The following is a 14594-nucleotide window of genomic DNA, read 5'->3' as shown; positions in this document are numbered from 1 at the left end:
TCCAAACAAAGGGAGAAGAAGGGGGATATTTTTCAAGATCCACTCAAGCACCTGTTACCTAAGTCATAGAGTCACAGGCAGTCCAACAGACTGCCCTTTCCTACCCTTATTAGTCAACCTTGTGTGGCAAGAATCATAGAATCACAGATTATTCTGATTTGGAAGGGAGCCACAAGGATCAAGAAGTTCAAATCCTAAGTAAATGGCCCATTACAGCAATTGAACCCATGCTTTGTTTAGCTGTTGCCATGAATGTGTCTTTTAAACACAGGACTGAAACTTTAGGATGTAGTATATATTAGAGGATGGAAACTGAATTTTTGTTGTCTTTGTCTTTTTTCCTCTAGTGTACACTGTTTATATTCTCAACCATGTTCATCTGTTGGCAGTTTTTAAAGCAGTTCTTTATTTAAAGTGTTAAAATTATTTTATCTTTGTGTGGCACATGAAGTGTGATTTTCTGCATAGGGAGATTGTAGCTCCCTGTGACACATCAATGAATAGTATCTTAGTCTACTGTGATGAAATACTTGCAAGATGCAGGAAGGATGATAGTGATGTCAGCTGCAAAAGATCAACTTGATTTGATGACTTTGCACCAGCAATCTTTAAATTTAATTTCCTCTTTCATTGGGCTGCCATCAAGAATTCCTGATAGTTTAAGCACCCATTAAAACCTCTTTATCATTACTTTTTAGTCATGCCAAAGCAATTGCTATGCTTTCTTGGAGAAAATGAAGATTATTTTGTCTACTAACACTTTTATCCAGACATCATATACTGTTGCTATAAAGATCTGGTAACTAAGCAAAAACATCTGATTTTGTGAAGTATGAAATAAGGATTGTTTATCCCAAGCTTAGCACTGATAAATTGTATTGCTTTCCTGACTCTTTAATTTCTACTAGAAAATGGATTTTTAAACAAGAAAAGTGCAATGGTTTAACGTATAAATCATTTTTCCTTTAGCATTTGAAGTCACATAATACTGTTTAGTGTTATTATCTAAAGGCTCTTCTCGGTGCTGCCAAACAACAGGACAAGAGGCAGTGGGCAGAAACTGATGCACAGGAAGTTCTGCCTGAATGTGAGGAAGAACTTCTTTACTGTGAAGGTGACCGAGCACTGGAACAGATTGTCCAGAGAGGCTGTGAAGTCTCCCTCACTGAAGATATTCAAGAACTGTCTGGATCAAACCTGTGTCGTGTGCTCTAGGATGACCCTGCTAGAGAAGGGAGGTTGGACCAGATGGACCCTTCCAACCTGGCCCATTCTGCAGTTCTGCCATTTTTTCACTTTTTGAAGTCACCAGTGTTTTCTTCTGTGAGGCATAAGCCTACTCCAGTGTTTGTGACAATCATACTCTTGCATGCTGGAACTATATTCCAACCTCACACCACAGTACATGCCTGAAGTGGACTGTACACACACAAAAATTTTGTTCCCTCTTGCATGTTTTACCTAGCTAATCTTGTAAAAAAATATAAACTTGTACAAATTTTGCAGACATCCAATGAAAATATTCCTTTTTAGGAGTTCATTTCTGTATCATACATGTACGGAATTTTGATAGATGTCAAAAATAACCAAACAGGTAGTTGAATAACAATATATTTGAATTGCTTTAGTACACTGAAAACAAAATTGTTGGTTTAATTTTTAAAAATGAGAATTAATTGCTTATGACTTATGTAATTTTCCTGTCCTGAGCTCTTGTCAGATAAAAAATTACAATCATAAAATAATATACTATTTTTTTAATGAAATGATTCCAGAAACACATATATTCATCTCTGTTAAAAGCCCATGTCAATTACACTTTCACTGTTCTTGAGAGTCAACAAGTTTCATGATTATGGGACTATGCACAGAGGGAAAGAATACCATAGTTAACGTTCTCCTGGTGAGATTTCCTTGTGAAAAGAGCTTAGAAACCTTACCACACTGAACAGTTGTGCTCCCTTGTTCTTGCAGAAATTTCCTGAAGAAATAGGTCAGCTGCAGAAATTATAAGGTCTCACATATGGATGGGCATCCAGAACAAATGTTTAAACTGAGTCCAAGAGGAAAATTAAAGCAAGTGTTATCTCTGGAGCCCATCAAATCCACCCAGCACCAGAAAAAAATCACTTCTGAATGTTATTCTGGATTTCCCTCAAAGTAGTAGTAATCTTGAAGAATGATTTTTAGTAGATTAATCTGAGATTTATTAATATTTTATTATAATATACATATTCATTGGTATTTTATTACATCTTATATTCTGATTTGCACTACATGTTATAAGTATTGCTATAAAAAACAGTATTTATTATTGTGTTATTTAATCTTGTTCAAACATAGGCTTTTTATACAATTTTTTTCATCCTTATAAAAAAGAAAACATAGATTTCAAGTTTGTTATCTAGGTCTCCTTGAAAAATGGAGAGACCTTTGCATCCATAAATATTTAGCCTATCTTACAGCTCTCTCCTAGGCACCTTTACAAGACAACTCATTCTCAAACAACCTATTTGCCTCCAGTGACAGCAAGGTGAGTGCAAACAATCAGCTTAGCCTAGAAACCTAGCTTTTAGATGGCCGAAGTCATATGTCATGAAACCTTTCCCAATCTGAAATGCAGATTTTTTTTCCTCCTTTCCCTGTAGTAACTACTTGTGTCTCTATAGGCTGAGAATGAGTATGCTGTGTTTGAAAACATTTCCCTTTTATTTGACAGTATTTGTGTCAGGAGATTGCTTTTTTTTTTTTTTCTTTTAATGAGTATCACAGATTATCAACAATGTGTCAAAAGAATACAGAATAGGTCTTTTTTTTCATCAGAGAAAAGGTAGAAAAGTTACCATGCTAGAAACAATAACTCGATTTGTAGATCTGTGTTGTTATTAACACTTGTATGTACATACCCACACCAACTGCAGGGAGCTATCCTGAACTTACACGAAGTCATAATCATATCACAGAGTTTAGACACTTGTCTGTTAGAATGAATGTACTTATAATGGTTTCTCAACTGAGAGGTTTCTTACCACTAGAGGGCTCAAAATTGCTGTGTGATTTTATGTATGAATACACACATAAACATATATCTACTTACCCAGGCAAGGTGTGTACATCATTCAAATGCATGTGTTTTATTTGTGTGTACACAGGTATAAACACACATATATGCACATACTTGCATTTTAATAGACAATCTATTTTTCTTTTATTTTAAAGATTTTGATCATTTAAATGCAATTCAGATCCTAGAGATGTGTAATACAGCTGAAATTCACCAAATACAAGTGAAATGCTTCTTTATTTTGATAAAGGAATTACAATTTTTAACTTCATTCTCAGGTGGCTGGATTTACACAGAATGCTCATTTCATCAAACTGAGTATTGAAAACAATCACAATAAAATAAAGTTCAAACTTCCATGACCAATGCCTGCTGTCATCACATGTTTTATTAAGGTATATAGACAACACTGAATAGCATGGACACAATTAATTCCTTCATAAATGACTTTCCAGAAAATGTAATGCAGTGTTGCAGAATTGATCACACCAAGCATTTTTGTTTGATTATATGATTTGTTCTCCTGGGAAATCTTGAGACTCTAAAGAAATAAAATGTTTATGGAATGCTGACTGTTTTCTTTCACTAATGTGACAATTATAATGATGAGAGAAGTGGCTTTCAACCATTTTTGTGTAATCCATTTTGATGTAATGTAATGATGATGTAATCTTTGGATTAAAAGATAGTGCAATCCAGTTCTTCCACATTATGACAAGGTAATAATGAATAACTTACCCACAAAGTCCAAAAGATAATTGAGTTAGACTTGACAAATACAAAGTTTGAGGTATTGATATTTTCAAATATCAATACATTTTCAAAGTAATATTTATCTAAGAAATCTGATCAAAAAAACAGTATTTAAAGAACAATGAAGCTTCAGATTATAATTATTAAAAATAATGTATATTGTTGTAGAAATAGGAACATAGACACCAAAATCTTTTACAGACATTTATTGCTGTACATAACAGTAAATTTTCTTTTCTTTTAGTTTTTCAGAATATTTGCCTGTATAGAAAATTGTGCAAAAACACAAGAAAAGAGAAGATACTCTTTTCGCAGCACTTCAGTGTTTTGATTATACGTAAAAAATTGTGTTGAAAACGATCACATATATGAATAAAGACTACTCAAGTGAATGGGCACTTGTGTAACTGAACAAAGTCTTTCAGGCTTTGATACAGAATATTATCTTTGACTTTGGTTGAACCACATGTGGCTACTGCCTAAATTGTGACTGGTACAGTTAGACACTAAAATCTGAAAAAAAACCCTTAATATATTCATTTACTAGAATCATCATCTTCTGTTGTTTTCTTAAATTGTTAAAAGTTGTACCAAATGTTTCATCTTTATAAAATATTAAATTCTTAAAAGAGCACAGTAAGATAATTTGGGGGATGGGTGGGGAGAATTTACATTAAATAGTAAAGCATGATGGAAACACGATTCTATTGTTATTTAAACTTAGCTAAGCTTTAAAATTACAGTTTGTTATAGCCTCATTTCTGTTAACACATTTACTTTAAAATGAAAAGTATGTGCCACTAAGCAAAGTCATTTTTGCTTTAAGAATTTTAACTTTTGTATGTTTTGCTTAAAAAAAATTAGCTTTACTGATTGTGTATGATGTTAGATTAGAACTATAATGATTAGAACTATAATTAGAACAATATCATCTTTTGTGTCCTCTTTCTGTGTCTCAGGTATTCTTAGTTTACCAATGTTACTTTACTCGGGAAATAACCTGCCACATTGGATGACAGATGTTAAAAGTGGGGGTTTTACTGACTGAGTTGGCTGACTTACTCATCACATCACCTTTAGTTCCAGAAGTGATCCTGAAATCAATAAAGTAGACTCAAATGTGCTGAAACTACTTTTACTAGACAAAATTTAAAAGTTTTATAAATTTAAAACACATTTCTGGAAGTGGAAGATCCATTTCCTTAATGACAGCATACAGATGTCAATGAATTCATGTCAGGAATAAGGTTCTATCTAGGTGGAGTTACCTGTTCCATTACGATCTTAAGAAAAAGCATCCTTATCATATCACACCACTATACAAATTGCTCTAGAGATTTCACATTTATATTATTATCCTTGATATAAGAAGAACATGAAACTGTCAGAGAGCATTCAGAGTAGGTTGACCAAGATGGTGAAAGGCAGGGAGAAGCAGCCACGGTCACTTGGTTGGTTGGAGCTTGGAGAAGAAAAGGCTGAGGGAAGACTTCATCTCAGTCTTCAACTTCCTCAAGAAGAGCAGTAGAGGGGAAGGTGCTGATTTTCTCTCTTTGGTGACCAGTGACAGGACATGAGGAAATGGAATGAACCTCTCTCAGGGGAAGTTCAGACGAGAACCAGATCAGGAAAAGGTGCTTCACTGAGGGTGTTCAGTCACTGGAAGAGGGTTGCCAGAGAAATGGTCATGAAATCAAGTTCCAAGGAGCAGCTGGATGATGCAAAAATTTATTAATAACAATCATAATATGAAAATAACAGTGATTTTAAGATCCTACATGACATAAGAATTGTACTGGATACAAGGAACTGCAAATATGAAATTTCTTACAGGAGTGAGGACTAGAATTCAACTATATTGGTGACTTTTTTTACCACTTTCAAAGGAAGTACATTATTTTTCATCTGTTGGCAAAAATGTGTTTTCAGGTGGAATGGAGTATGATAGTTTTAATGAACTTTTTCTAAATTAGATAATATTTAGGTTTTAACCTCTGCATAACATCTACATAACATAATCTCACAAGTGAATGGCAGTCATATATTATTTCTATATCTGTAACACCAGTCTTCTATAATATGAAATTTTATTCTAATAAGTGCATTACAAATAAAGTTGACAAGACTTTCCAGTATTAAAATGTAATTTTTAGACCAGTGGTTGTTGTTACTCTATTCTTCTCCTCATCCTTGAACATAGTCCATAATATTATTGCCATGACACACTATTGAGTTAAGAAATGCCGAATATTAACCAAACTGTAGTGGATAAACAAACAAATAGAAGCTGAAATTCTGAACATAGCATTTTATAAACTTTATTTTTAAAAATCCAAACAACAAAATAAACCCATGGTAAATATAGGGTTTAGGAGATTAAAACCCTTTTCTATTAACACATACAAAGATTAGAGTTCATTTCCATTTTAAATACGTACTGACAGGCATACCAAGTGGGGTAAACATGTAAGACAAGATCCTGGGGCTCAGGATTACAGGGATCTAACAGCAGTCAATCCAAAGCAATGACAGCATGCAACAGAGGCAGGAGGTCCACTTATAAATACTTTTGTTGTGAGCCATGATGAATCTACAAGCATTGTTGCTAATGCACAATGATCCTGTTTCTGGGGTTTTTTTGTAATTTGTACTTTTTTTATGGGCATTCATCTCACTTGCAATGACTCAGTTCTGCAGCAATTTTATTTTTACTGTTTCAGCATATGATTTTTTTCTGTTCTAGAGGAAACAACCTAAACCTTTAAATGAAAATAAGAATGAAAAGAAAAATACAAGTATTTAGAAATTTTGAAACAGTCTTCTTACTTGGCAAAAATATTGCAACAAAAATATTCTGAAAAAAGAGCACAGGAAAAATAATCAGGCCTTTTTTACAAATATAATGTGTAAATTTCTATAACACCTTATTTAGATCTGTTTATTATCAACATAATGCATGGGTATGTAAAGATTTTCACCTTAACTTGTGATTTTTAATTATTGGAAGTGGAGTCCTTAGTCTTCATTTTTGCAACTGCCAAATCTTAAATTATATACCAGCTGTTATTTTGTTTATATATAATTAATTAGAAATGAAAAAATGTATGTTCCTAAGTACTCTTTATATATGTTCTTATTACATATCCATAAATATATCTATGCAAAATGAATTCAAATTGTCCATCACTGGAATATGACGAATCCCTCTTATTGCAAGAATGCATTGCAGTCTATGTTAATATCTTTTATATAGTTTTCTTACTCTCTTCACTATTTTTTCCCTGAAGTATTTTGTATTGAATGACTTAAACCCCCTTGAAATCAATAAAACAGTTTTTTATCCAGTAGATCCATGGACTTTTGTTTTCTAGAGCATATGAATTGTTCCATTCACTTTGGTCATGCACCCACTTACAAACATAAATAGCAACTTCATAAGTCTAAGTGAAATATAAATCAAAACCAGTTATATTTTGCAACTAGCATTGAAATAAGAAAGTGATTCTATATCTTGTCAGTGATTAAAGCAAAACTGATCTCAAATTTTGGCACCTTTTCATGTTTCCAGTACTGCTTTCACTGAAACAAAATAAAAAGATGAATAGACCCCAAAAGTCATTAATAATCTGCCACCATTTCCTTCTGGCTCAAAATGGTACTTAAATAATTCAGATAGACTTGTACTACTGATGAGCTCTCTGTTTTAACCTCACTGCACTAAGGAATACCCTTTGTCTCTAGGCAGCATTATGCCTAATCCCTGTGCTTTTTTTGGGGCCAGATAGCCTTTGTGTGCAGCTGACACACAGATACATGTTTTCATGGCAAACTCAGGATGTGTGCCAAATCATTCTGGCCAATTTATCCTGGCAGTAAGTTTTAGCTGTTTACCCTCCCCCACCTGAAGACTTTCCAGTTCAGGGGTATTTCGTAGGAATCAATTTCAAGCAGGTAGAAAAAAAAACAAGAACCATTCTTTTTTGTTGGTGAAATGAAATAATTTCTTGAAGAAGAAATTCTAAGGTATTTGCTAAACTCCAGAGAGGAATCACCTAAAGTTCCCAGTGTATTCTTAAAGGTAGTAACTGTTTCCTAAAATCTTGCTGTGCTGAAGATGTAATTTGTAATCTACTGTCACATGATTTTTTTATAGTAAGCATTTAAAAAGTGTTTTTGAAGATATCTAGATCTCCATTTCAATAATATTAGAGATACCACTTTTCTTGCCTTTCCATTGGCAAAATTTCTACCATTATAACAGTATTATACTAATTACTTCTGCTGGAATAGCTTATTATTTGGAAAATTGATTATAAATTGTACAGGACAAAATGGAGTTTCGTGGTGGTTAACAGGAGGAGAGTTTACTAGTATAATTTTACTAGAATATAGTTGTCTAACAATCTCAAGTAGTATACCCTTTATCAGTGAGCAAAATGATCAGAGCAACTCAAATTTTGCTACATAATTTAATATAAATTTTGTTTACAAGAGAAAAAATCAATGCCTTTGTCCTTGTTTTTCCTTTGTCTACTGTGCAAAAGGGTTTACTTTCCCCCTTTCCATTCCTTTTCCAGAAACATTTCTGATCTTCTCCACTGAAATAACTTTTGTATGTGAGCTGACCTGCAGCAAAATTCTAAACCAATCCTGATTAAGGTCCTATATTGTAAGACTACATTATTCCCGAAAGGGACTCAAGCTTGACGACACAATCAAAGAAACTAATTTTGCTGTTAATGGATCTCTTTCCTTACTTCTTTTATTGTAAAGTGCCAAAATTTCAAACAAATAAGACACTTGGTGGTGGGTGGACAAGATGACACAGAAAATGGTAATACTGCTAGAGAAATTATAATAACAGAGACTGGAAACAGGTATGCTGATTCCTTGAAAAATACCCTGTTCACCATACTATTGAAGGAATGCATGCTGGAGCACCTGGAGTGAGAGCTGGTGGAGTTCAGTTTGTAGACGAGATGCTTCACCAGTGTCCTTTTGTAAGATAGTAACAAAAGGTACACAATCAGTAACATAGTAAACTGATGAAGCTGCACTAGGAGATACTGCTATTTCTCACACACGATATTACATTGTTTCATTACAGTGGAATTACTCGTAGTTTATATCCATTTTAACCCTGAATATCTATTTTTCTATTAAAACCAAAACAACACACATGCAAAAGAACATAAAGAAAACAGAAGATACTACTATTTTTGAAAGGCAATTGAAATCTAGTCTTTATTTTTCTTTCATCCTGGGAAACAAAAGGTCTTTAAATTATTGTACATAGAGATCACAAGAGGGATGACTTTTTGGGGTAAGTGTTCAGCCACTGGAGTTTCAGATATCTGGATTGACAATGTCAATTCTTTGGGAGGGATGAAAAATTACCTTGTCCTGAGGCTATCTTCTTTTCTACACTGAGATCTGGGTAAGTCGTCAGGTAACCCCTTATAAATCTGACCTACAGATTCAGCAGTGAAGAACTCAGATCAACTCAATTCCCCAATTCTGAAGAAAAGTCAAAAAAAGGATCTGTAAAATTGGATGAACTTCGTAAGAACAGGAGACAGGTGATCTCTCTGCTGAGAAATAAATGGGCATTGATTTCCTCCTTCCACCACCAGAAAAAGAATTTATTCACGTTATGACAAATAGTACGGTCACATTTTTACTGATTCTAAGTTATCATTCTCAGTTTCCCAGAAAAAGAAAGCTACTACACAGCAATGATCTACAATATGAAAAGGTTTAGCAGTTGTCCATGCTCTTTTCACTGAAGAGTATTAACACTTGGCTTTTAGTTCAGCAATGCATATAATACAGGTGCACATAATAAAACCAATATAAATGTGAAAAAAAGATAATTGGGTCATTTTCTGTCTAATATATGTTGAAATTTTTTCCCAAACATGGGTTTGATTTTTTTCAGGTTAATATTGCTGGAATCTTGGAGAAGTTCCACTGAAATTAAAAAATACTTCCTGATGAACAAACTCTGGAGTATTTAAACAAGCAACAAATTGATAAATTCATCAACAATAATAAGAGTTTAACTGATAGATTATTGGAGGAAAAAAGTGTCATAAACAGAAGATGGATGTTAAAGACTTGAAAGAGTCTTCCAAGTTCATCACTAACCGTAATTTTAGTGAAGCCAAAGTTTACAGGAGTCACAGCAATCATCCAGTAATGAAAAGCTGCCAGTCCTTTTGGACAAAGACAGAATTTGTTTTCTTTTACCTAGCCAGGATGTTTAAGAGGTATCGTTTTTCATCCAATGATTATTGGACTCTGTCATATTTCCCATAAGAGGAAAAATGAACTCTTCATTCTGTTAGTCAGATGAGAACTATCCATCACCTCTAAAAGAAACAGGAGATTGAGTCTTGTTCCACAAAGTAGACTTTATCAGATTAAGTGATGTCTACTACAACTTCACCTCAGTTATTATTATTTAGATTTCTATTTGTTAAAATATATGCTTAATTTCTCCCTATTCCTAATCCTCTTCACTTCTAAGCATAGGTCTCATGTCTGTGGGAGAGATTAATTTGAATGCTTCCATTCACATCTCCACCAGCTGAGAATGATTTTAGAAATAAAGCTGGCAAATGGAATTTGTGCTCCATGTCATCTCTGAACAAACTCTTACTGAAGTTACAGAATACATTATGTGGTAGGACATGACTGATACAGACAGGAAAGAAGTCAAGATCTCACAACTGCTTGAAAAACCTCTGGTCAGGTACGCCAGTCTGGAGCTGGCTGAAAACAGAAAAGATGAACAACAGATTACAAATTTGGAAAAAGAGGAAAACTCTACTGATCAGTAGAGTTTTCATCAGTACTTTCTGCACAGATATTACAACAGAGTGGGAGCAAGGTGGTATTACAGGCCGCCACAACTATTTTCACTCGTGCTTCAGACCATGAACAATGCAGGACAGTTGCCTGCATTTTGCTAAAAGCTGTTCCGTTCATTGCCCCCACCCATGACAAAGACACAGCTTGCTTTAAACTCCAAGTGACCTCTGCCACTAGAGGGCTGTACTTTATGTTATATTCCCCCCCCCAGACCTTCACTATCACTGCTCCAAGCAATTTAATAAGGAGAAAAAAAGCGCATATTCTGAAGCTTACCTGTAAAAATTAAAACTTTCCTTAATACTAAATCGGTATTGGTTGAAATGTTGATTACCTGCAGCTATCCGCTTTGTTAAGTAGAACTGTTACTAAGAAACTATCTGAGGCTAGTTATGTAGTCAAAACTACTTTCTTCGAAAATAAGCCTGTCTTTAAACTACAGAAAAACCTTCTAAAACTACCAGAAAAGTTGAAAAAGCTTGTCTAAGTGGGATGGGAGATAATGTAGAGGGAAATTATTAAACAAAAGGCATTCTGTAGAGACGAGGGGAGGCACTTGTGAAACAGCTGTCAGTAAAGAAACAAGCTAACACAGGACAGACATCTGCTGAGTCTGAGGAAATTAGGTTTCAGGATTACCACTTTTTCCTCTAAGCTTATGGAAGTTAGATACACAAACAACATACCCACAAATCACGTTGAAACCTTTTCTTATTCTACACTTTAATATTTCTGTTGTTAGGATGAAACAATATTTTTGTTTCAAGAATGCAATCAAGTAAATGTTTTATAAGCTAATTGGAGATCCCAAAGGGAGGACTTGCAGGTGCTGAATCCAATCAGATCTGTCACATAATTAAAATTGGTGCAGGGGGCACAGTAAAACAGATGTGGTCTAAAAACCAGAGAATTGTTTGTTTCAATGTTGCTACAGATGAATGGGACATAGTCAATGAGATAAAGAGAGCAGTGTTACAATTTATCCAGTTCCACTGCGGAAATTGACTCAAGATGGCTTAATTCGAACATCGTGGGGTTTATTTTTGTCTTCAAAAGTTTCTGTAAGTCATTCGCTTGGTTTACAAATAAAAAAGAGGCCTCTTAGGACTGATGACCCTACCGACTGGACCTGAGATTTACAAGTCATGCTGTGCTCTTTCTGGCTCAAATACTAATAAAATTCTTTGGCTGTAACTTAGTAAAGAAAATGGAAGAGTTAGAACCAGTCCCCAGTTTGCTGTACCATAATTGTGTCAGCAACTGCCAAGGTAACAGAAGCCTAGAATTTTATTTCAGTCAGTAAACTAAGCAATTATGAGTCAGAGTATCTTAGATACAAAGGGTATATGATGAGTAAGAAAGTTCCATTTTTATACAATCATTTTTCTGACCATATATGCTATCAAATTGTTACTGATCTGCTGCATCTATTTCATCTGCTGGCAAGGAGGCTAGATATCACATTCCTGGGACACAATTCCCAAAGAAGTCATTGAAAGTTTCCTATGTACAGTGCTGGATTGAGTTCTTAATTTGTGAATGCATTTGGGCAGGAGCCTGTTTAGATGTTAATGTGTGCACGGTTTAATATCCTATAATGCATTACATATCTGGCTTGCAATTTATAAGCAGAGGTGATGTGCTATATATTATACATGATATGTGTATTTTAAGTATTAAAAATTGTTTGGGGCAGTATTAATGGTAAGTGATTACTAAAACTAAGGCTGTCTCCCAGGGAGCTTAGAATGGAAATTGGATTTCATCCACAAACAGCCAGGTTTTAAGCTCGTGTATTAGGAGGAATCGAGTCAGCAGCCATGCCGCGCACACACACATCAATACGAATTTAGCACAGAGCGTGGTGTAATGCAATAAACACACGTTCCTAAATTTTGTACGAATTGATGCTCCAGTACTGACCACTACCGTCACAGTTACAGCGGGTTTAGAAATTTTTTCAAAGGAAACGAGTCAATAAATAGCAGAGAGTCAAGTAGTAAAAATGCTTTTCTGGTGCACAGGCAATTCCCCGCGCCCTGCTTACCCATCCCCCCGCATCTTACAACGTTTTAAGCGTCCACCTGAATAACTTGAGATTTGTAAACAGAAATAGCCTCCGCCGCAGGGAAATATCTTTAAGTTCTCTACGAAATATTTAGGTAACCAACGCGGCTTTGTGTCGCACAGCTCCAGCTAGACCGGCTGTCACAGCATAACAATAATATCTTTATTATTTCCTTTACAAGCCTGCGCGATGCAGCCCGGCGCGTCCCCGGCTCCGGCGCGGAGCGGCAGCGCTGCCCCCCGCCCGCCACCCGCGGCGGCCGGCAGGGACCGAGCGGGGACGGACGGAGGGAGGGCCGCGGCCACAGCGGCCGGGCCGCGCCGCGCCGCGCGAGTGCTGCAGCCAGCCTCGACGAGGACACGTCCCCGCTATCCCACCACCTCCTCGGGCGATCTCAGCCGTCCTCCCACGCAGCTGCGGGCCTGTGAGGCGCAGCCTGTAACCCAGGTGACGCCGCATCACGGCGGGGACCCTCCCGAGGCGGCAGCCGGGCCCCGCGCACTCCCGCCCCACCGCCGCCCCCGCCGCAGAGGTTAAAACGCCCCCTCCTCCCCTCAACGGCTCTGCCGGCGGCGGCCCGGGATTGGCGAGACGCCTCAATCCCAGCCTCTCTCTCTTTTGTTCCGATTGGCCGCATCTCCCGCCTGTCTTCGCTGGAAGCCCCGCCCTTCTCTTTTATCACCCCCCTATACCCCCCCCCAACCCCCGCCTGCCCTCGTACACCCCCGTCCTTGTGCCCCCTCCCATGGTTCTAACCTCTCCTGCCTTTAGGGTTTCTGCGGTGCAGCTGAGGGTGGCGGCCCCAGCCGGTCGCCCGCGGTGTTGGGGCTGGAGCGGAGGAGCGCCGCACCACCCCGGCAGCGATCCCCCTCTCCACCCCCGTGCACACGAGCCCGACAGCGAGGGAGGGCACGGGAGCCCGGGAGCGGCGGGCAGCTGAGCCGCAGCGTCAGGCGCGGCACTAGGGCGGGCAGGGGCGGAAGGGGGCTCAGAAACAGCGTGAATCATCTCCCACTCTCTCCCTCGCCCACCATTTACACCGCTCGCTCCCTCCTTCTCCCCCTCCCTTCTTCCCTCCCTCCCTTCCCACCGATTCAGTCTCTCTCGTTCTCTCTCCCCTCCTCTCCCACTCACTCTCTCCCCTCCTCTCCTCTCCCACTCACTCTGTCCTCTCCTCCTCCTGTCTCACTCTTTTCATTCTTTCCCCTCCTCTCCTCTCCCCCTTTCTCTTCCCTCTCTCGCCCCCCTCGTTCCCCTGTCTCCCTTCTCCTCATCTCCTTCTGACACTGCACTGCAGCTGCTCCTCCAGTCCAGTCCTGCCCGCTTCCCTCCCTCCTTTCCCTTCCCTCCCCCCGGGTGCCAGATAAACAAGGCGCGCAGCATCCTCGACAATCCCGATCTTAGCTCTACATTTTCGAAAAGGACAAGAGAACGGGACGAGCCCCCTCCCCTCCTCCTCCTCCTCCTCCACCCCCTTCCTTCTCCTCCTCCTCCTCCTCCCCCCTTCCCTCCCTGCCCCCCCACCACAGAAGGGAAGAGACAATTCTCCTCCGAGCAGCAGCAAACATGATGGCGGCAGCTCCCATCCAGCAGAACGGGACCCACACCGGGGTTCCCATAGACCTGGACCCGCCGGACTCCCGGAAAAGACCGCTTGAAGCCCCCCCTGAAGCCGGCAGCACCAAGAGGACCAACACGGGCGGTGGGTATATCCTCTGTCACCTCCCTCCCACCCCCACCCCCCCGCCCAACCCACCCACCTCTCCGCTTCCCTACCTGCCTGCCTGCCTCTTCCACCCCCCCAGCCCCCCCGCCCAAAGATTCCCATTTCTCTAA

At 38.4% G+C, this 14594-nt stretch overlaps 1 protein-coding gene and 1 long non-coding RNA gene across 4 annotated transcripts in view; one reads left to right on the top strand and one right to left on the bottom strand.

Moving 5' to 3' along the window:
- Positions 1–3191: 3191 nt before the first annotated feature.
- Positions 3192–13815, bottom strand: LOC121673955. Its single transcript, XR_006019373.1, has 2 exons — positions 13515–13815; positions 3192–13194 (listed from the first exon to the last, which is right to left on the bottom strand). It is a non-coding gene; the product is annotated as an uncharacterized LOC121673955 (long non-coding RNA).
- Positions 13816–13982: 167 nt separating this feature from the next.
- Positions 13983–14594, top strand: part of NOVA1 (NOVA alternative splicing regulator 1) — a 144028-nt gene continuing 143416 nt past the window's right edge. For all 3 annotated transcript variants that reach the window (XM_042047544.1, XM_042047542.1, XM_042047540.1), the window contains exon 1: positions 13983–14460. In XM_042047544.1, the coding sequence (XP_041903478.1) occupies positions 14325–14460 (136 nt within the window). In that variant the 5' untranslated portion in view covers positions 13983–14324. The remainder of the gene's footprint in view (positions 14461–14594) is intronic.

This window comes from Corvus kubaryi, unplaced genomic scaffold (assembly GCF_017639235.1).
Source record: "Corvus kubaryi isolate FWS band 111438036 unplaced genomic scaffold, C.kubaryi_AGA036_p1.0 66, whole genome shotgun sequence".
Lineage (NCBI taxonomy): Eukaryota > Metazoa > Chordata > Aves > Passeriformes > Corvidae > Corvus > Corvus kubaryi.
This window is presented reverse-complemented; position numbering and strand designations above follow the sequence as displayed.